The following is a 20871-nucleotide window of genomic DNA, read 5'->3' on the forward strand; positions in this document are numbered from 1 at the left end:
TGTTCTTTTACTAGAAACCTTTTATTTACCCTTATTATCTAATTAGCCACCCTGAGTAATTTCACAACTAAAAGTAACATTCATTCCACAGTCCATGTTCTTGATATAGATAGTGACAGTAGTGGTTAATAACATTTTCGTATTGAATCTTGTCCATGTGTAGATATAATATATGCTACATAGTTACATTCCTCCTGGTATTCCCCCAAGTCCTCTAAAAGCAATAACCATTTTACTGTTTTTTTTTTTCTTTCTGATCATCTTTTGTGTCTTTTGTTAGCTAATGAAGACAGTGCATATTTTCTTACAGTTCAGGTAAAATTTATTCATGTTTTGTCTAATTTCTTTCCTGTCTTTACCTATACAGATTAAAAATATTACTAAATTGCAATATATAATTTTGTATCCTATTTTTCTCCCTTTAATATATGACAGAAAATATGATATGGTGACCTAGCATTTTTTTATATAGATGCATTGTCATTAATTTGAATGTTCTTCTATCGTACATTTATGTTATTTTAGTATTTTTCTATTACAAATAATTTTTAAACAAAAAATGAATAGGTAATTTTGAGTTAGTATACCCTCAGTTTTCAAACTTTATTCCAAAATTTTTATCCACTAGAACAAAATATTATACTATAAAGCTATTGTAACCAAAACATCAAAATATCAATGACATTTTTCACAGAAAAACAGTCTTAAAATTCATATTGAAAAACAAAAGACCCCCAATGGCCAGAATAATCCTGAGCAAAAAAAATAAAGCCAAAGGCATAACACTATCTGACTTCAAATTACACTGCATTGCATGTGAATCTATGATTCTCTCAAAATAAAGAGGTTTTTAAAAATTCATGCAATGAAGTTTTTAATTAATTGGTTTAATGACTATAACCATTAAAAACACCAAATGTTCTTTTAAATTAGATTTTATTTATTTATTTATTTATAACTAATCAATCAATTAATTAATTAATTAATTTTAACCTTATTCAATCTCTCCCCAACCCCCCTCACCCTCCCGCTGCCCAATCTCTAGGAACTACAGATTCCTTGTCTCCTGAAAGTTCAATGTATTATTGTTGCCTTTTCTTTCTTTTCTTCTCTCTTAGCACCCACTTATGAGTGAGGACATGAGGTATTTCTCTTTCTGTGTCTTGCTTATTTCACTTAACATAATTTTCTCCAGACTCATCCATGTTGTCGCAAATGGCAAAATTTCATTCTTTTTTATGGCTGAGTAGTATTCTATTGTGCATATATACCACATTTTCCTTATCCAATCATCTGTGGATAGTCATTTAGGTTGCAACGTCAGAAATAATAGATACTGAATACCTTTCGCCCAGTTTCTCTCAGTGGTAACATCTTTCACAACTATAGAACAATATTACAACCAGGAAATTGACATTGATACAATCTGCCTCCTTATCCAGATTCTATTAGCTCTATATATACGCATTTGTGTGTTTGTGTGTATTTAGTTCTATGCAGTTTTATCATGTATGGTTGTATGTGACCACTACCACAGTCAGGATACAGAACAGTTCCAGGACAGGAATCCCTCGCACTATTCTTTTACAGCCACGACCAGTTCCTCCCTTCCCCCCACCAACACCTGGCAATGCTAATCTGTTCTCTATCTCTGTAATCATTATATGACTCTTAAAAACTTAATCATGCTTTGTTTCTAAGTAGTAATTGGAGCTCTACAAATGTCTATAATAAATTCACCTGTAGTTAAAATGAAAGAGAAAAGGATGAGTAATAGGTTTAGAATATGACAGCTCAATGTGATCACATTCCTAATGTTGTCATTTAACTGTTTATGAGCCTCACCACAAATAGAGACATTTTTTCTTAAACCATTTTCAATTGGCATTTTGCATGAATAGAGTCATGGGAATTTTTATAATTTATAGCCAAATGTGAAAACAAACTGTCTTCAGATTTAGTTCTGAGTTAGAGGTCATTTTGTGAAATGATTCAAAAATTTGACAAGCCCAGACATTTTGTATTATGTGGATGTGTGTGCATGGGCATGTTTGTGTGTGTGTGTTTGTGGGTATATTTATGTTCTATGTTTGATCAGTTTTGCCTGTTTTATGCTGAATTAAAAAAGAAGGACAAACGATGACACTTCATGATTGCTGACTTAATTAAAGGTGGATGATTCAATAATATTTTCCCTAAAGATGTCAGTTTGTTATAAAAGATTCCTCTTCTCTATTTTAGTTCAATATTAAGGACAATATATTCTAAATAATTAAAAACATGTTTCATTTTCAAACTCCCTTCACAGTGTAAACACTGGCTACCCTTAAGGGAATGGCACACTTGAGAGTGACATTGACATTTAAGACAGTAAAACAAAACACTCATAAGTTTATATGAACTCTTTTGAGGCCTGTGTGAAAACATGGCATAGAAAGTTAATGAAACTGATTTATTATTTGGCCCATGAATATTAGAGTACATCAGAAACCCTGAATTCCAAGCAAAGTCCTTTATTATAGGCCAGCTTGCCTTTTCCTTGGGCTGTGGAAAATAGAATGTCTAGCTATTTAGTTAGAGTTCTTCAGAGAAACAGAACCAATTGGATATATATAAAAGGAGATTTATTACGAGGAAGTGGCTGACACAGTTATGGAGATTGAGAAGTACCAGGATCCACCATCTGCAAACTGGAGACCCAAGAAAACTGACGGTATAATTCAGTCCAAGTCTGAAGGCCTAAGAACCAGGGGAGCTGATGATATAAATCCAATCTGAGGGCTGGAGAAGATGAACTGAGATGTCCCAGCTCAAGTAGTAAGGCAGGAAAAACAAGATGGGGGGGCGTAAATTCCTTCTTCCTCTGCCTTTTATTCTGTTCAGGCCCTGGAAAGAGTGGATGGTGCCTATCTACGTTGGGGAGGGCACTCTACTGAGTCCACTGATTCAAATGCTAATTTCATCTGGAAACACCCTCAGGACACACCAGAAATAATGTTTAATCTGGTCCACTCAAGTTGACACAAAATTAACCATTATGCTAGCCTAGAAGGGAATTCATTTAAAAAAAACATATTCTTTTAATCCTTTCCAAATTAAAGTTGATGAGTTGTAGCTGACTCAATTGCACAAGCAGTTCTTATTTATTTATTTGTTTATTTTTTGGCAGCTGGCCCGGATGGAGATCTGATACAAACCCTTGACCTTGATGTTATAACACCACACTCTAATCAACTGAGCTAACCAGTCAGCCTTACACAAGCAATTCTCTAAAAAGTATCAGTTGCCTTGAAGGAGAGTTTCATGACTTGGATGAGACATACTCTTCTTAAAGAATTCATGCAAGTTCTTAAAATTGTTGATATAACGATTAATGTATAACCTGCTAACTCTGAGTAAGCCACCAAGTTATCTTTAAGATTAGCTGAAGCATCCATGTTGTTGCAAATGGCAGTATTTCATTCGTTTTTATAGCTGAGTAGTATTCCACCTTGAGAGAATTATATTAAGTGAAACAAGTCAGGCACAGAAAGAGAAATACCACATGTTCTCACTTATTGGTGGGAGATAAAAATTAATATATAAATTCACACACACACACACACACACACACACACACACACACACACACACACACACACACACACACACACACACACAAAACCGGGTTGTGGGGGGAAGAAGATATAACAACCACAATTACTTGAAGTTGATATGACAAGCAAACAGAGGGGACATTGGTGGCGGGGAGTGGGGGAGGGAGGAGGGAAGGAGGTGTTGGTGATGGGCAACAATAATCAGCCACAATGTATATTGACAAAATAAAATTAAAAATAAATAAATTAATTAAAAAAAAAAGAAAAAAAGATTAGCTGAAGCATCAATCTTACACATAGATGCTCATCCCACATGTGGACATTTTTTGCATATGTGCTATAATCTGTAACCAATGTGTGTAACTTCTGCATTTTACCCACCAATGAATGTGGAACAACATGTGAAGCATCCTCACATTTGGCTCTCGATAAACCTTCATAAAATTATTTCTGCCTCAATAGCCTTAATTTTGGTCCTCAATGTCAAATTTGATATATGAATATTAGAATAAGAAAGGGCATCCTATGCATTAAAAAACTTTATGAAGGAGATATTTTTGCAAAATTATAAAATAATCATATTAAAACATTTTTAGGTACCTTGTTTTTTACAATCACCTTCAGGCAAATTTTCATTTACTAGAATGAGGTAACATTTTCATATATTTTGTTCTTTAGGTTAGGACAGAATGCTGTTGTTTTTTTTTTTTAAATCAACTTTTTGTGATAATTGCAAATTCATATACAGTTGTAAGAAATGATAGAGAATCCGTGTATCATTTAACCAGTTTCCCCCAATGGTAATGTCTTATAAAACTATAACAAGACATCACAACCAGGATGTTGACATTGATACGGTTAAGATATTGAGCATTTCCTTCCCCAAAGAATCCCTTTCATTGCTCTTTCATAGCCATATCTTCTTCCTTTCTCCTCCCCGCTCCTTCTCAACCCCTGGCAACCATTAATCTGTTTTCCATTTCTATAATTTAATTTGTGTCTTATCTCTTTTTTTTGTCAGTTTACAAGAAGTTTGTCAGTTTTATTGGTCATTTAAAAGAACCAGCTCTTTGTTTTGCTGTTATTCTATATTGCTTTTCTGTTTCAACTTCATTGATTTCTCATCTTATCTTATTACGTCCTTCCTTCCATTTGCTTTGGTTCTTGAGGTGGGAGATCATATCATTGACATGAGACTCTTCTTTTCTAATGGATGTATTTAGTGCTATAAATTTTTCTTAGCACTTGTTTAGCTGAGTCCCACAAATTTTGATATGTTTATATTTATTTTCATTCAGTTCAATGTACTTTTTTATTTCTCTTGAGACTTCTTTTTTTTGACCTATGGATTATTTAGAAGTGTCCTTAGTTTCCAAGTGCTTGGAGATTTTCCTGTTATCTTTCTGTTATTGATTTCCAGTTTGATTACATTGTGGCCTGAGAACATACTGTATGTTTGCAGTTCTTTTAAGATTGTTGAGATTTGTTTTATGGCTCAGGATATGGTCTACCTTGGTATATGTTCTCTATGCACTTGGAAAGAAAGCATATTCTACATTGTGGGGGTGACGTGTTCTGTAAATGTCTATTAGATCCTGTTGGCTGTTGACATTGTTGCATTCTTCTACATCCTTGCTGATTTTCTGTATAGATGTTCCATCTATTGTTGAGAGAGGGCTGTTGAAATTTCCAACTGTAATTATGGATTTGTCTCTCTCTTCTTTCAGTTCTGTCATTTTTGCTTTACATATTTTGCAGCTCTGTTGTTTTATGCATGCACATTTAGGATCCTATGTCTTTTTAGTGGGGTGACCCTTTTATCCATATCCATATCTATATATTTTGGCTCTGGTAATTTTGTTTGCTCTGAAGTCTACTTTATCTGGAATTAATATAGATAGGAAAATGGGATGTTTCCTTGTTACTGCTCAGTAGAGGTAGAAGTTTAGGTCCCTACCATTGACACCCAAGATGGGTTTCTCCTTGTTACTGATGGGTGGGTTTTGAGTTCTGCTCCCCATGTGGTCTCCATTGACACCACAATGGGGGTAGCCTTGTTACGGCTAGGCTGACTCTTCCCTAGTTCTCTGATGCCACTCCAGTGGAGAAGTGGAGGGGCACCTTGTTACTACCAGGTGGGAATGGAAGGCCAGGCTCCCCCCATAGTCTCTATTGACATACAGGCAGTGGTGTTGGTGTGGGGTGGGGTGGAGCAGCTGGGGGCCTTGTAAAGGCCATGTGAGTGAATGTTTGAGTTCTCTACTTTGCTGTCAAACCACTCTGGGAGGTTGTAGGGATACTTCCTCACAGACTTGTTGGGGTGGAAGTCTAGGTTTTCCACTTGGTCTTTGCTGTGTGGGTTGGGGTACACAGGACCAGTTTTTTCTGTAGTCTTTGACTTGGGTCAAACTGTTAATGTGTAGAAGTTTTCTGTCTTGCCAAGCTACCCTTTTTCTTCCCTGGCCATAGAGTGCAGGCTTTTCTTGAGGCTTGTTTTTTCGTCTGTGCCTGTTCGTGTTTGTTTCCAGTTACTGTGACTCCAAGTTGGGGATATAGGAGGCAGAAAGAAGAACCAGGGAACTTACCACTGTGTTATTTTTCAGGATATGAGGTCTCTAACTCGTCTGCTATCTTCTCTCCACCTTTCAGAGTCTTCTTATGTTTTTTCTGGAAGAAATAGGGGAAAGTATGTCTACTCTATCACACCAGAAGTGGAAGTTCCAGAATGCTTCTTTTTAAATATATCTAATTGAAGGATTCATGTTGACTCGAAAGTGGAATAAATGTGAATATTGTAAGTGTGAGGATTTGCTTATTTTGACATTAACAATTGGTATCTAAAATGACAACTTTATAGATTTTCAATAAAATACACATTATCAAATCAGGGCTTCCATTAGCCATCAAATGTGTGACAGATTGGAATTCAGCATTATATTTCAAATCATAAATGATCACTTGCCCAGGAAAAATTACTGACGTCTATTTTTCTGAATGGAACATTTTGTTTTGAATGCAATTGTTCCTTTCGGAGTAATAGATGCTGAATGTGAAAACTGCTCTTCTGTTTAAGTACACTATCATTTTAATGTCATTCTATAGTAAAGAACTGTTGTAATAAAGAAAGAAGAGAAAGCAATATAAAAGACATCAAACATTTTTTTGCTTTCACTGGAAATGACTGAACAGATTTAACAGTTTAACAGATTATGGATTAGCACATCCTAATCAAACCCACTCCTGGCTAAAATGGCCATATTTTTTCGAACAAACTTTCTCTAGATGCTATACTTTACAAGATGCTTATCTTCCTGAAAATGTTGTCCCAATAAAAAAGATTGCATCTGCACAAAAGGAAACAAAAATGAATATGTTCAAGTAAAAATGGTACAAGGGGTGATTTGAAATGGTTGTTTAATATTTGAAGTCAAATTTCTCTGAATCAAATTTATGGTTCTAAAACTGAAACTTGGTCACAGTTTACCAAGTGTTTTCTAGGTTTGAAGTAAAAGAAAGTAACTATTTAAATGAAAAAAAAAAAAAAAAAAAACAGCCAGGAAACAAACAAATAAACAAACCTGAATGGTGCTGACTGTGTCTAGAGAGTAAATGGGAAGGAATCAATTTTTCCTGTCATGCCCACTCAGGTGACTCATCTGTTTCCATTTCATTCTGTCTTTTTGCATATGAGATTTTAAGTTCTCTTTTAGTGTAGCTACTTATAACTCAGAGTCTGTGTTGTAGTATCCAGATAGCTAAAATTCTGGTATGTATTCCAACCTCCCAAATTAGCTTTTGCTTATTTTCTTCTTTCTCAAATATTATTAAAATAAATGTAGGCATTGAGCTATGAATATAATCTAGAAATCTCCAAAACTATGTACCTGGGTATTCTCTGAGCTTCTTTGTGCTATAAATATATTAGAAAATAATATACTCATGATTTTCAGATATGTGATAATTTTTTGATGCTAAAATTGGCTTTTTGTATACTCCATTTCAGTTTAACTTATGAGTCTATCATTTTATGTTCCATTTAAAATCATAACGATCAATCTCTAAGTATACTTCCTATGGCCAATGATGTAAACATCTTTCTGTTTCTAATGTTCAGTCCATAATGTGTTATTGTACAGTATGAAAAGGCTTGTTTTCCCACTTTCCTTAAAGAATGGTTCTAGAGAATAAATGTGTTTGCAGCCTGAGATTAAAGATTTGGGATTTGTAAAGGATCGTATTTTGGGGAGTTTGTCACTTAGGTCAATTGATTGGTTTTATCATCTCATTTGATTTAAGAATCTTTAAGTCCCTAACAGTAAACAGAAATGCAAAGCTCCAGACCCTATTATTATTAGTAAGTCAACAGAAAACACAATAGTCAGTATTCTTTTTTCAGAAAAGAGATGACAACCTACAGAAAATTGTGGTTGTTTAAAAATGCACTTACAAAGTTTTTGATTCCTCTCTTTAAGAGGTGGAGATTATTCCTTTCCCTTTGAGTGAGAGTTGGTATGATAGAATTGACCGTGAGTGACATCTGAGACTAGGTCAAAGACATTGTGACTTCTTCCTTGCTTTTCTCCCTGGAATCACTCACTCTGTGGGAAGCCAGCTACCATGTTATAGATACTCAAGCACCCATATAGAGAGAAGAATGAGGTGAGGAGCTGGGGCTCCCACCAACCACTGAAGAACAGATGCCCCTTGCCAATTGCCACACAAATGGGATATCTTGGAAATGGATACTTTAGTCCCAGACAAAGTCTTCAAGTGACAGCATCTGTGACTGAAGTCTTGACTGTAGCCTCATCAGAGGGCCTGAGCCAGAAGCACACAGCTAAGCATCTCCCAAGCTGGGAGAAAATTAGTATTTGGTGTTTTAAGCCTCAAAGTCTCGGGGGTAATTTGTTACACAGCTATAGATGACAAATACAGATTTTTCCCCTCCTTAAGATTTTGTCCCTCTGGAATCACTCTTGATACTAAATGAATTGTATCATGTTAGATGGAACCACGGGTTTGTTATTCAATTTTTTTTTTTTTTGCAATTAATTATGGTTTAAGGAGATGTGTATGGGTGCAAGTTGACAGAGGTGGATTTTGGTGGCTTTGTAATGTATCAGCTTTGCTGGGTTAAACTCTTTTTCCCAGAATCCCCTTCTCTCAATGTTTCAGGTTAGGGTCAGCCACAAGGGAAACTTTTTAAATGAGTGTTGGAGGACAGAGGTGAAGCAACAGCCTTTTTTTGGTTTACACTCAGAAGGTCAAGGCAGGCTCTTCTGTATCTCACACACATTGTTGCTTGTCTGCAGGCTCATCTCATTGTCACCGGGCAGCAGCCATGCTGGCAATCTTCTCCACTTTTCCCTGGGTCCTCCTTTAGCTTCCCTGAGTCCTGGGCCAAGTACGTGTTTAAGTCTATGGTGAAGGGTGCCTCCTTCTCCTGTTGAACACCCACATCACCAAGGTTGAAGGCACCAAGGATTAACATGAGTTTCAGTGTGTCCATGTGCTTTTTGTTTTAGCTCATGCCCATGGTTCCAGCTTGTTATTACTCTTCCTTTCAATTCATCTTTTCAACTGCCTGTCCTGTGGATTTCCAGCTCCAGAATCAGACACAAGAAAGTACCTTCCGAAGACTGTTTAACCAGCTCCCACAATTACATAAGGCCAAATCCCTGCAACAAATACTTTATTCTAGCCCATCCTTATCTCTTTCTACCTCGACTTCTACTTCCACCTCTGTCTCTATCTCTCTTTCTGTCTCTATAATCTAAGTATCTTAGTAGTTCTGCTGCTCTGATTGAACCTTGACTCACAGAATGTCTAAACTATCATCTCATAGCTTCAAATATATTGGTTCTTAAATCCATGAAACTCAAGAATCACTGGAGGTTTCTGTGAACCATGAGGATTACTAGTCTCCACTTTCAGAAATAAGTTCTGATTTGCTGGGTCTGGTGTGTATCCTAAGAATCTGAATTTTACACAGGCATCAGTAGCACCATACTTTGAACAAAGACCTGTGAATATTTTATCACGTTTAAATGTATTTTATTGAAATTAAAGTTTTCTAATAATACAGTTTCCTTTCCATTACTGGTGGTATTAGATCTAGATGATCTTTATCCAACAAGCATTTATCATTCTCTTGTTATATGCTAAAAGCATGCTTCAGGGCGGGAATGGATATCAAGCTGTCTGTTGAAAGGGATCCAGTAGACAGAAACATGTGTATTGAGGTCTTATTAAATGCTGTTATACATCTTTGTATTCCTATTAATAGTGGTTTTCTTTTTTTTATTTTTTCTTTTTTATTTTTATTTTGTCGATATACATTGTGGCTGATTATTGCTCCCCATCACCAAAACCTCCCTCCCTTCTCCCTCCCCCCTCCCCCCCAACAATGTCCTTTCTGTTTGCTTGTCGTATCAACTTCAAGTAATTGTGGTTGTTATATCTTCTTCCCCCACACCCTCCCCCGGTGTGTGTGTGTGTGTGTGTGTGTGAATTTATATATTAATTTTTAGCTCCCACCAATAAGTGAGAACATGTGGTATTTCTCTTTCTGTGCCTGACTTGTTTCACTTAATATAATTCTCTCAATGTCCATCCATGTTGTTGCAAATGGCAGTATTTCATTCGTTTTTATAGCTGAGTAGTATTCCATTGTGTAGATGTACCACATTTTCCGTATCCACTCATCTGATGATGGACATTTGGGCTGGTTCCAACTCTTGGCTATTGTAAAGAGTGCTGCGATGAACATTGGGGAACAGGTATACCTTCGACTTGATGATTTCCATTCCTCTGGGTATATTCCCAGCAGTGGGATAGCTGGGTCGTATGGTAGATCTACCTGCAATTGTTTGAGGAACCTCCATACCATTTTCTTAATAGTGGTTTTCTGATCAAAGCATTCTGACAATGCTTTGAGAAGCTCTGTGATTTTTCAGAACAGTTTCAGATATAAAGGTAAATCCAAATTAGTGTGAAGCGTGATTCCACGATCGCCTCCCCTCTACTTCAGCCAGGGCAGTTCTGCCATTTTATGTAAAGAGGTGGGGTTTCCTCATGAGGTTTCTTATTTGAAGAAAATGTACTTCATAAAAAAATCTTTGAAAATGAAAGCCTTTACTGTAATATCGAGCATATTATTTTTCATGTAAAAGTATTAAACAAGTAATGATTGAATGGGTATGTTGGTGCATATCTTACTGTTGTGGAGTCTCAGTATTAAGACAAAAAAGGTAACAAGAGACCCTTTGGAGTAACACATTTATTTCATAGATGAGCAAACCAAAGCCCAAAGATGTTGAGTGATTTGCCCGGGTTTTACTGGTTGTTTTTTGGTAAGGATAAATTTAGTTCTCTAGTCCTATGTGCCACAACTGACACATTGTGAGAGAATTAATAAAATATTGAGTATTCATTCCGGGAAATTTTCCGTGTTCATTATTTTTTCTAATTACACTGTCTCTAATATAATTGCCTAATTATATTAAAATTTTCCTTATATTTTCTATTTTCTTGTATGAGCTTTTTTTTTTCTTTAGGCTAATCAGGTGAAAGTACAATTATTCTAAAACCTTATGCATTGACAGATTTTGAATTTTGATTCACATAAAGGACTATTCCAGATAGCTTGATATCAAAACTCATTTTCAATTATATTAGAAGGTGAAATAATGAAAGCTTGTATAATAGTGTTTTTTTTTTTAAGATGATGGGAATGTTTGTATTTTGTTCATTTCTACAGCTGGATTCCGATGGCACGATTACTATAGAGGAGCAGATTGTCCTTGTGCTGAAAGCCAAAGTACAATGTGAACTCAACATCACAGCTCAGCTCCAGGAGGGAGGTAAAGACGCTAAGAAATTGTGTTCCTCTTGTGCTCCAACCCCATCCACAAAGATTGCAGATTACCCTCTTATTCGGCGTTAAGGAGATCCTCCTGTCAGTCATTCTGTGTTTCCACGTGGAGGCATGTGTAGTAGAAGAATGTCCTTTTCACCTCTTTACCCCACTTGCTCTTTTCTCCCTATGGAAGGAGTGACGTGCCTAATTAGTAAGTTTGGGAATAGCAACTGCGCATGTGCACACCAGCCTCTTCCTCAGGCCTCTCTTTGAAATCTGTCTGTCTGCTGAGAGCATACATACTGGCTTGCCCTTGACCGTGCAGTAAGGTTGAAGGGGTAGGCTTTGTCCCTGTGGATATTGCCTGCAGTTTCAGGTAGTAAGCTCAATTCAGAGAAGCAAGCCATTTATACATACCTAAGTCATGTTCTCCAAAATACTTTTTTGTTAATGAAATGATAATTTTATCTCCATCTGCCTGACTCTTTATGTAATCTCTCAGTTCCAAATTCAAGTGGGAAGCTGTTTACTGAGATCCCTAAATTTCCTCCACCTGAATGTAGCAGACAGTGTCCTTAAAATTATGCTCCAATAATAAAATGTGCAGTTTGATAGTGGCTTTTTTGTTTGTTTGCTTTTAGTTACTTATTTTTAATGGACAAATTAAAATTTTATGTATTTTTGGTGTATGGTATGATGTTTTGATATATGTATACATTGTGGAATGGCTAAACACAATTAATTAACATATGCATTACCTCACATACATTTTTTTGTAGTAAGAATACTTAAAATCTACGCACATAGAAATTTTCAAGTATGCAACATATGGTTATTAACTATAGTCACCATAATGTACAATAGATCTCCTGAACTTACTCCTCCTAACTGAAAATTTATGCTCTTTGACCAAAATCTCCCCAATCTCTCCAACCACCCCCCACCCAGCCTCTGGTAACTATCATTCTCCTCCCAGCTTCTGTGAGTTCAGCTCTTTAGATTGATTCCACATGTATCTGAGATCACGCAGTATGTGTCTTTCTGTGCTAAGCTTATTTCACTTAACATAATGTCCTCCTTTATCCATGTTGTTGCAAATGACAGTCTTTCTTTGTTTTTAAGGTGGAGTAGTATTCCATTGTGTATATACACCATATTTTCTTTATCCATTCATCCACTGATGGACATTCAGGTTGTTTGCATACCTTGGCTATTGTGAATAATGCTTCAGTGAACATGGGTGTGCAGACATTCTCTTCAACATACTTATTTCATACCCTTTGGATATATACCCAGATGTGGGACTGCTTTATCATATAGTTGTTCTATTTTTAGTTTTTTGAGGAACTTCCATACTGTTTTCCATAATGACTGTACTAATTTACATTCCCTCCAACAGTATGCAAGTTTCCCTTTTCTTCACATCCTTGCCAACACCAGTTATCTTTTGTCTTTTTATTTTTTATTTTAACTTCTCAATATACATTATAGTTGATTTTCATGTCCCTTTACCTGTTCCTCTTTCCCCCCTCCCCTCCCTATCTCCCCTCCCCTCCGTTACATCATATCTGTTCACTTGTCTTAACAAGTTCAAGGAATTGTTGTGATTGTGGTGTCTTCTTCCCCCCCCAACCCTTTATTTGTTTGAATATTTATTTGTTTATTTTTAGCTCACACAAATAAGCGAGAACATGTGGTATTTCTCTTTCTGTGCCTGACTTGTTTCACTTAATACAATTTTCTCTAAGAACATCCAAGTTGTTGTGAATGGTAGAATTTCACTCTTTTTTATAGTGAGGTAGTATTCCATTGTGTAGATATACCACCGTTTCCTTATCCACTCATCTGATGATGGACTTTGGGGCTGGTTCCAACTCTTGGCTATTGTAAATAGTGCTTCAGTAAACATGGGAGTACAGGTATCCCTTCGGCATGATGATTTCCATTCCTCTGGGTATATTCCCAGAAGTGGAATAGCTGGGTCATATGGTAGATCTATCTGCAATTGTTTGAGGAACCTCCATACCATTTTCCATAGAGTCTACACCATTTTGCAGTCCCACCAACAATATATGAGAGCTCCTTTTTCTCCGCAACCTCGCCAGCATTTATCGTTCAGAGTCTTTTGGATTTTAGCCATCCTAACTGGGGTGAGATGGTATCTCAGTGTGGTTTTGATTTGCATTTCCTGGATGCTGAGTGATGTTGAGCATTTTTTCATATGTCTGTTGGCCATTTGTATACCTTCCTTAGAGAAATGCCTACTTAGCTCTTTTGCCCATTTTTTAATTGGGTTGCTTGTTTTTTTCTTGTAAAGTTGTTTGAGTTCCTTGTATATTCTGGATATTAATCTTTTATCAGATGTATATTTTGCAAATATTTTCACCCACTCTAGTGGTTGTCTTTTCACTCTGTTGATTGTTTCTTTTGCTGTGCAGTAGCTTTTTAGTTTCATATTATTCCATTTGTTTATTTTTCCTTTGGTTGCCTGTGATTTTGGGGTCATATTCATGAAGTTTGTACCCATGCCTACTTCCTGGAGTGTTTCCTCTATGTTTTCTTTAAGGAGTTTTATTGTTTCAGGATGTATATGTAATATAATCCTTTTTGAGTTAGTTTTAGTATACAGTGAGAAGTGGGTCTAGTTTCATTCTCCTACATATAAATATCCAGTTTTCCATTTGCTGAAGAGGCAGTCTCTTCCCCAGTGTGTAGATTGCTGCCTTTGTCAAAGATCAGATGGTTGTAAGTGTACAGGTTGATTCCTGGGTTCTCTATTCTATTTCATTGATCTGTGTGTCTGTTTTTATTCCAATACCATGCTGTTTTGGTTATTATAGCTTTTTAGTATAGTTAAAGTCAGGTAGTGTTATGCCTCCAGCTTTATTTATTTTTTTTACTTAGGATTGCTTTGGTTATGCGTGGTCTTTTGTTATTCCATATAAATGTCTGGAAAGCTTTTTCCATCTCAGAGAAAAATGTCATTGGAATTTTAATGGGGGTTGAACTGAATCTGTAGATCACTTTGGGTAATAGGGACATTTTCACAATGTTAATTCTTCCAATCCAAGAGCATGGGATATCTTTCCATCTTCATGTGTCCTCTTTAATTTCTCTCAACAGTGGTTTGTAGTTCTCTTTGTAGAGATTTTTCATATCCTTGGTTAACTTTATTCCTAAGTCTTTTATTTTTTTGGTGGCTATTGTAAATGGGCTAGCTTTCTTGATTTCTTTTTCTGCATGTTCACTGTTGGAGTATAGAAATGCTACTGATTTTTGTGTTCTGATTTTGTATCCTGCAAGTTTGCTGAAATCATTTATCAACTCTAACAGTTTTTTCGTAGAGGCTTTAGGCTGTTCAATACATAGGATCATATCTACCACAAACAGGGATAGTTTGACTTCATCTTTTCCAATCTGGATGCACTTTATTTCCTTCTCTTCTCTGATTGCTCTGGCTTATACTTCCAACACTATGTTGAATAGGAGTGGTGAGAGTGGGCATCCTTATTTAGTTCCTGTTCAGGATGATATTGTCAGTGGGCTTATCATATATGGCTTTAATTGTGTTGAGATACCTTTCATCTATACCTTACTTGTAGAGAGTCTTTATCATGAGTGAATGTTGAATTTTGTCAAACGCTTTTTCAGCATCTATAGAGATGATCATATGGTTTTTGTCTTTGCTTTTATTGATGTGGTGTATCACATTTGTTGATTTGCATATGTTGAACCAACCTTGCATACCTGGGATGAATCCCACTTGACCATGTTTTGTAATTTTGTGTATATATTGTTGTATTCTGTTAGCTAGTATTTTATTGAGGATTTTTGCATTCTTTATTCATCAAGGATATTGGCCTGTAGTTTTCTGTTCTTGATGTATCTTTGTCTGGTTTTGGTATCAGGGTGATATTTGCCTCATAGAATTAGTTTGGGAGAATTGCTTCTGTTTCAATCTTTTGGAATTGTTTGTAGAGAATTGGTATCAATTACTCTTTAAAGTTTGGTAGAATTCTGCAGTGAACCTGTCTGGTCCTGGGTTTTCTTTTTTTTTTGGGAGCCTTCTGATACAGCTTCAATCTCTTATTGTTATTGGTCTGTTCAGATTTTCTATATATTCTTGGCTCAGTTTTGGTAGTTTGTATGTGTCCAGAAATTTATCCATTTTCTCCAGATTTTCAAATCTGTTGGCATATAATTCTTAATAGTAGTCTCTAATGTTTCCCTGTATCTCTGAGGTATCATTTGTAATGTCACCTTTTCATTTCTAATTTTTTGTTATTTGGGTCTTTTCTCTTCTTTTCTTAGTTAGCCTTGCTAAAGGTTTGTCAATTTTATTTATCTTTTCAAAAAACCAACTTTTTGATACATTGATCTTTTGTATCACTTTCTGGGTTTCTATTTCATTTAGTTCTGCTCTGATCTTAATTATTTCTTTCCATCTACTAACTTTAGGTTTGGATTGTTCTTGTTTATCTAGTTCTTTGAGGTGAAGTTTAGGTTGTTTATTAGCCATCTCTCCATTCTTCTGAAGTAAGCATTTATTGTGATAAATTTCCCCCTTAGTATTGCTTTTGTATCCCACAGGTTTTGATATGATGTGTCATAATTTTCATTAGTTTCAGGAAATTTTTTGACTTCCTGGTTAAATTCTTCTTGGACCCATATGTCATTAAGTAGAATGTTTTTTAATTTCTACATGTTTGTATAGTTTCCACAGTTTCGCTTGTTATTGATTTCTAATTTTAACCCATTGTGATCTGAAAAAATACATAGGATAATTCCAATTTTTTGGAATTTGTTGAGACTTGCTTTGTGCTGTAACATGTGGTCTTTCCTGGAGAATGTTCTATGTGCTGATGAGAAGAATGAATATTCTGAGGTTGTTGAATGGAATGTTCTGTAGATATCTGCCAAGTCTAATTGGTCTAAAGTGTTGTTTAGATCTTCTGTTTCTCTATTGAGTTTTTGCCTAGATGATCTGTCCAATGTTGAGAGTGGGGTGTTCAGGTCCTCTGCTATTATGCTGTTATGTCTATCTCATTCTTTCAATCTAATAGTGTTTGCTTATAAATCTGGCTCCTCCTATGTTGGGTGCATATATATTTATGACTGTTATGTCTTCTTGATGGATAGATACTTTTATCATTATATAGTGGCCTTCTTTATTTCTTTTTATGGTTTTTGGCTTAAAGTCCATTTTCTCTCATGTAAGAATAGCTACTCCAGCTTGTTTTTCATTTCTGTTTGCATGGTATATCTTTTTCTTCCTTTCACTCTTAGTCTATGTGTGTCTTTGCAGGTGTGGTGATTCTCTTGAAGGCAGCATATTGTGGGTCCACCTTTTTAAGGCACAGTCAGTATGTGCCTTTTGAGTGGGGAACTTATCCTTTTACATTTAGAGTTATTATTGAAAGGTCTTGATTTATGCCTAGCATTTTATTGATTTTTGTTTAGATGTCTTAAATATCTTTTGTTCCTTTCTTTCTGATTTTCTGTTAGTCTTCTGTGTTTGTTGATTTCTTGGTGTGGTAGATAAACTATTTTTTCTCTTTATTATTAGCATTTTTATTTTACTGGTGGGATGTATTCTTTCTTGAGTATTCATGGCAGTGGTGGTTGTTTATCAGGTATCAAGCCCACTACTTCCTTGAGAATTTCTTGTAAGGCTGGTTGTGTGGTAGTGAATTCCTGCAGTTTCTGTTTGTCTGAGAAATATACTATTTGTCCTTCATTTCAGAAGGATAGCCTTGCTGGGTAAAGTATTCTTGGCTGGAAATTTTTGTCCTTTAGAATTTTGAATATATCGTCCCATTCTTTTCTGGCTTTTAGGGTTTCTGATGAAAAGTCTGATGTTAGTCTGATTGGGGCTCCCTTATAGGTGACTTGCTGCTTCCCTCTTGCAGCTTTTAAGATTCTCTCTTTGTCTTTGAGTTTTGCCAATTTGACTATAACATGTCTTGGAGAAGACCTTTTTGGGTTGAATATGTTTGGGGATCTTTGGGCCTCCTGAATTTGAAGATCTGTGATTTTCCCTATACCTGGGAAGCTTTCTGCTATTATTTCATTGAATATGTTTTCAGTGCCATTTCTTTTTTTCTCCACTTCTCGAATACTCATGATTTGGATATTAGAGCATGTAAGATTGTCTGTTACCTCTCTTAGATTTTCTTCAATTTTTTAAATTCTTTTTTCTGGTCGACCTGCATTAATTCAAACAGCCTATCTTCAAGGTCAGAAATTCTCTCTTCTGCTTGTTCTAGCCTGCTGGTTAGACTCTCTATTGTGTTTTTTATTTCATTGAATGTATCCTTCAGCTCCACAAGCTCCACTACATTCTTTATTAGGGCATTGATTTCTTTGTACATTTCTTCTTTCAGGTCCTGTATATTTTTTCTCATTTCATTGTGTTGTCTAACTGAGTTTTCTTGTATCTCATTTTGTTTCCTTAGAATTGTTGCTCAAAATTCCTTGTCAGTCATTTCAAGGACTTCCTGTTCTATAGGATCTAGAGCTTGAGAGTTATTATTTTCCTTTGGTGGTGATGTACTTCCTTGATTTTTCATACTTCTGGTATCTTTCCTTTGGTGTTTAGTCATTGTGGCAGGGGATATCATAGTCTACTCATTCCACCCTGATGTCTGGCCTGGATCCTGAAGGGACTACCAATTCTGGGCAGTAGGGACTAGCATAGGCTGGGGGTCCTGTGGTATCTGCCTGTTCCAGCATGTCTCACTCGGGGAGTGTGGACCTGGTGGCTCTCAGGTCTTTCTGGGTGGCCAGCATTGGGCTGGTGGTCTCACAGCACCTGCCTGTTCCAGTGTGGCTGACACAGGGCATGTGGGCCTGGCAACTCTTGGGCCTCTCTGGGCGGTGGGCACTGGCCTGGGCTGGGGCTCCTGCCTGTTCTGGCATGGCTCTTGGGCCTCCTGTTGTTGCTTTTTAATAATTGCAAATTGGTTGATTTTTGTGAGAGAGCAACTCTAGGAACTGTCTACCCCACCATCTTGACCGGAACTCTTATATCAGTTTTATACCAGTCTCCAAATACTAAAAGAAAATTGTGATTGATTTTTCGATTGGTTATGATTGGAGAATGTGGTCCACATGATTCTGTTTTTAAAAGTGCATTGTGATTTAATGGCTTATATTATAGTCAATTTTGATAAATGTTCCATTTGATCTTCAAAGGAGTGTATGTTCTCCAGTTTCTGAGTACAGTGTTTTATAGTGTCCACTAGATTAAGCTTATTAGTGTGTTTCATATGTTATGTATCCATAATGATTTTTTTAATGTGCTTAACCTATTCTTTCCTGAGATATATACCTTAAAATATCCTACTATGACGGTAAATTTTCCACGTTTTCGTTGGAAAATTCATTGGATTTTTTTACTTCATATATTTTGAAAGTATATTTTTAGGTATACACAAGTTTAGAGGTGTTATATTCCCTGGTAAATTAAACCTTTTACCAATATGAAGCAGCCCTCTTTATCTCTAGGATACTTTTGCTTTAGATATTAAAATATGTGTTAAATTATTATTTTAAATTTAGCAATAATTAATAAGCAACACTAGTTTCTTTCTGTCTTGATTGGTATTTGCCTTCCACATCTTTTTCAGTCTTTTGCAAAATATTTTAATTGTGATAAAACATACATAACATTAAACCTACCAGTCCATTTTTAAGTGTACTATTCAGGAGTGTTGAGTGTATTCACATTGTTGTGCAACCAGTCTCTGGGTACTTTTCATTGTGCAAAATTGACATTCTGTATTCATTAAATGACAAATCTCCTTATTTACCCATCGTGTTGTTAAACTGTTCTGTATACTTATATTTTAGGAATATCTCTTGTAAACAGGACAGACATGGACTTTTTCTTGTTATCCATTCTGTTAATGTTTGTCAATTAACTAAAGAGTTAAGCCTAATTACATTAATTGTGATTACTAATAAACAGTATTCAAATTTAATTCTACAATCTTATTTGGGCTATTTCACCAGCTCTTCCTATGTGTCCTTTCCATTCCCCCTGCTCCAACCCTTCTTTTGGATTGATTGAGACTATTTTTCTTATTTCATTCCATTTGAATGGCAGGCCTAATAGTATATGGAAAGAGAATCAATAATGCTGCCTCTGAAGAACACTGACCCAATATCTCAGACATGCACATCTACCAACAAAAGGTAGCATTCCATGAAGGAATTTGTAAGGATTTTTTATCTACGAAGGCTGAATAAACTATTTTCTATAAAGTTTCATAAAAATTTGAGCAGGAAGTTATCTTGAAGATTACCTAGTCCAACATTATCATTTTTAGTGTCCCTTTAACAGTTTGACAAATATTATGATGTGCCCATGGTGTGTTGCTTCTGTTGCAAGCACTGAAAAACGTGAATAAGATTCTGTCCTTGCCCCAGTGTTGATGATTTAGTAAAGAAGGTAGATCTCTTTCAGGATGGTATGTAATTTTAACAATAGAGGTATTAACAATTGTGCAACCACTGCAAAACAATTAATTGGGGAGAAATCAGGGAAAGCTTCCTGGAAGAATGATTATCTCATCTTAAAATTTAAAAAGTAGGAATTAGATGTGTAGAGGAGGAAATAAAAAGACATTCCAAGAAGACAGAATAGGACGGGCAAAGGTAAGAAAATGAATCAGTCACACATCATAGGAATCACACATAAAAGACTAACTGGATGTAAACTTATGTAACATCTAAAATTTGTGAAGAGGTGAATCGTGTGAAGCATGCAGATGAATAAATGTTTGAAGAGAAATGATACTTTCTTTGAGATGCTTTTCCATGGAAATAGGATAGAATTAAATATGATCAATCTTTTCAATAAAAATTTCTATATGTAAATTAGCTGAAAGGTTTTTTTACTTTAAAATTGTAAAAAACTAGGATTTTTTAATTCGCTAGCTAATTTAAGAAATTTTCATTTTAAAATTTTCCTAAAATTGAGAAATGCATATGAAAATACTTAGGAGTGAGCTGTTATGCTGTCTGTAATTTACTTTAAAATACCATAGTGAAATATAAATTATATGAAATAAATGTTTAAATTTTGGCAACTGTCAATTCTAGGTTATGCGTATATAATATTCTCTGTTTTATTTCTGAAAAATTTTTATAATAAGGAGAACACAAACATTTTCATAATGTTTATGAAAGAAAGAAGAAATGTAAATGCTAATACCTAGTTATAAAATAATTCAACTATTTAAAAGCGAAAATCAGAATATTATTGATCCTGGTTCAGCTACCATGTATGGTCACATTTTGTTATGAGTAACTGAAGAAACAAAAAGAGAAACAGTTAAATTCTCCAAATTTTAGATTGATCTGTGTAAATATCATGGTTTGACAAGTTTCACTAATAATTAGTTTGTCCTAGTA

General features: G+C 35.5%; 1 protein-coding gene across 1 annotated transcript in view; it reads left to right on the forward strand.

The window, feature by feature from the left end:
* The window catches only part of PTH2R (parathyroid hormone 2 receptor), a 103382-nt gene that overhangs the window by 17130 nt on the left and 65381 nt on the right, over positions 1 to 20871 (forward strand). The window contains exon 2 of the mRNA XM_063077591.1: positions 11356 to 11458. Within this exon, the coding sequence (XP_062933661.1) occupies positions 11356 to 11458 (103 nt within the window). The remainder of the gene's footprint in view (positions 1 to 11355; positions 11459 to 20871) is intronic.

The sequence above is a fragment of the Cynocephalus volans genome, chromosome 1 (assembly GCF_027409185.1).
Source record: "Cynocephalus volans isolate mCynVol1 chromosome 1, mCynVol1.pri, whole genome shotgun sequence".
Classification (NCBI taxonomy): domain Eukaryota; kingdom Metazoa; phylum Chordata; class Mammalia; order Dermoptera; family Cynocephalidae; genus Cynocephalus; species Cynocephalus volans.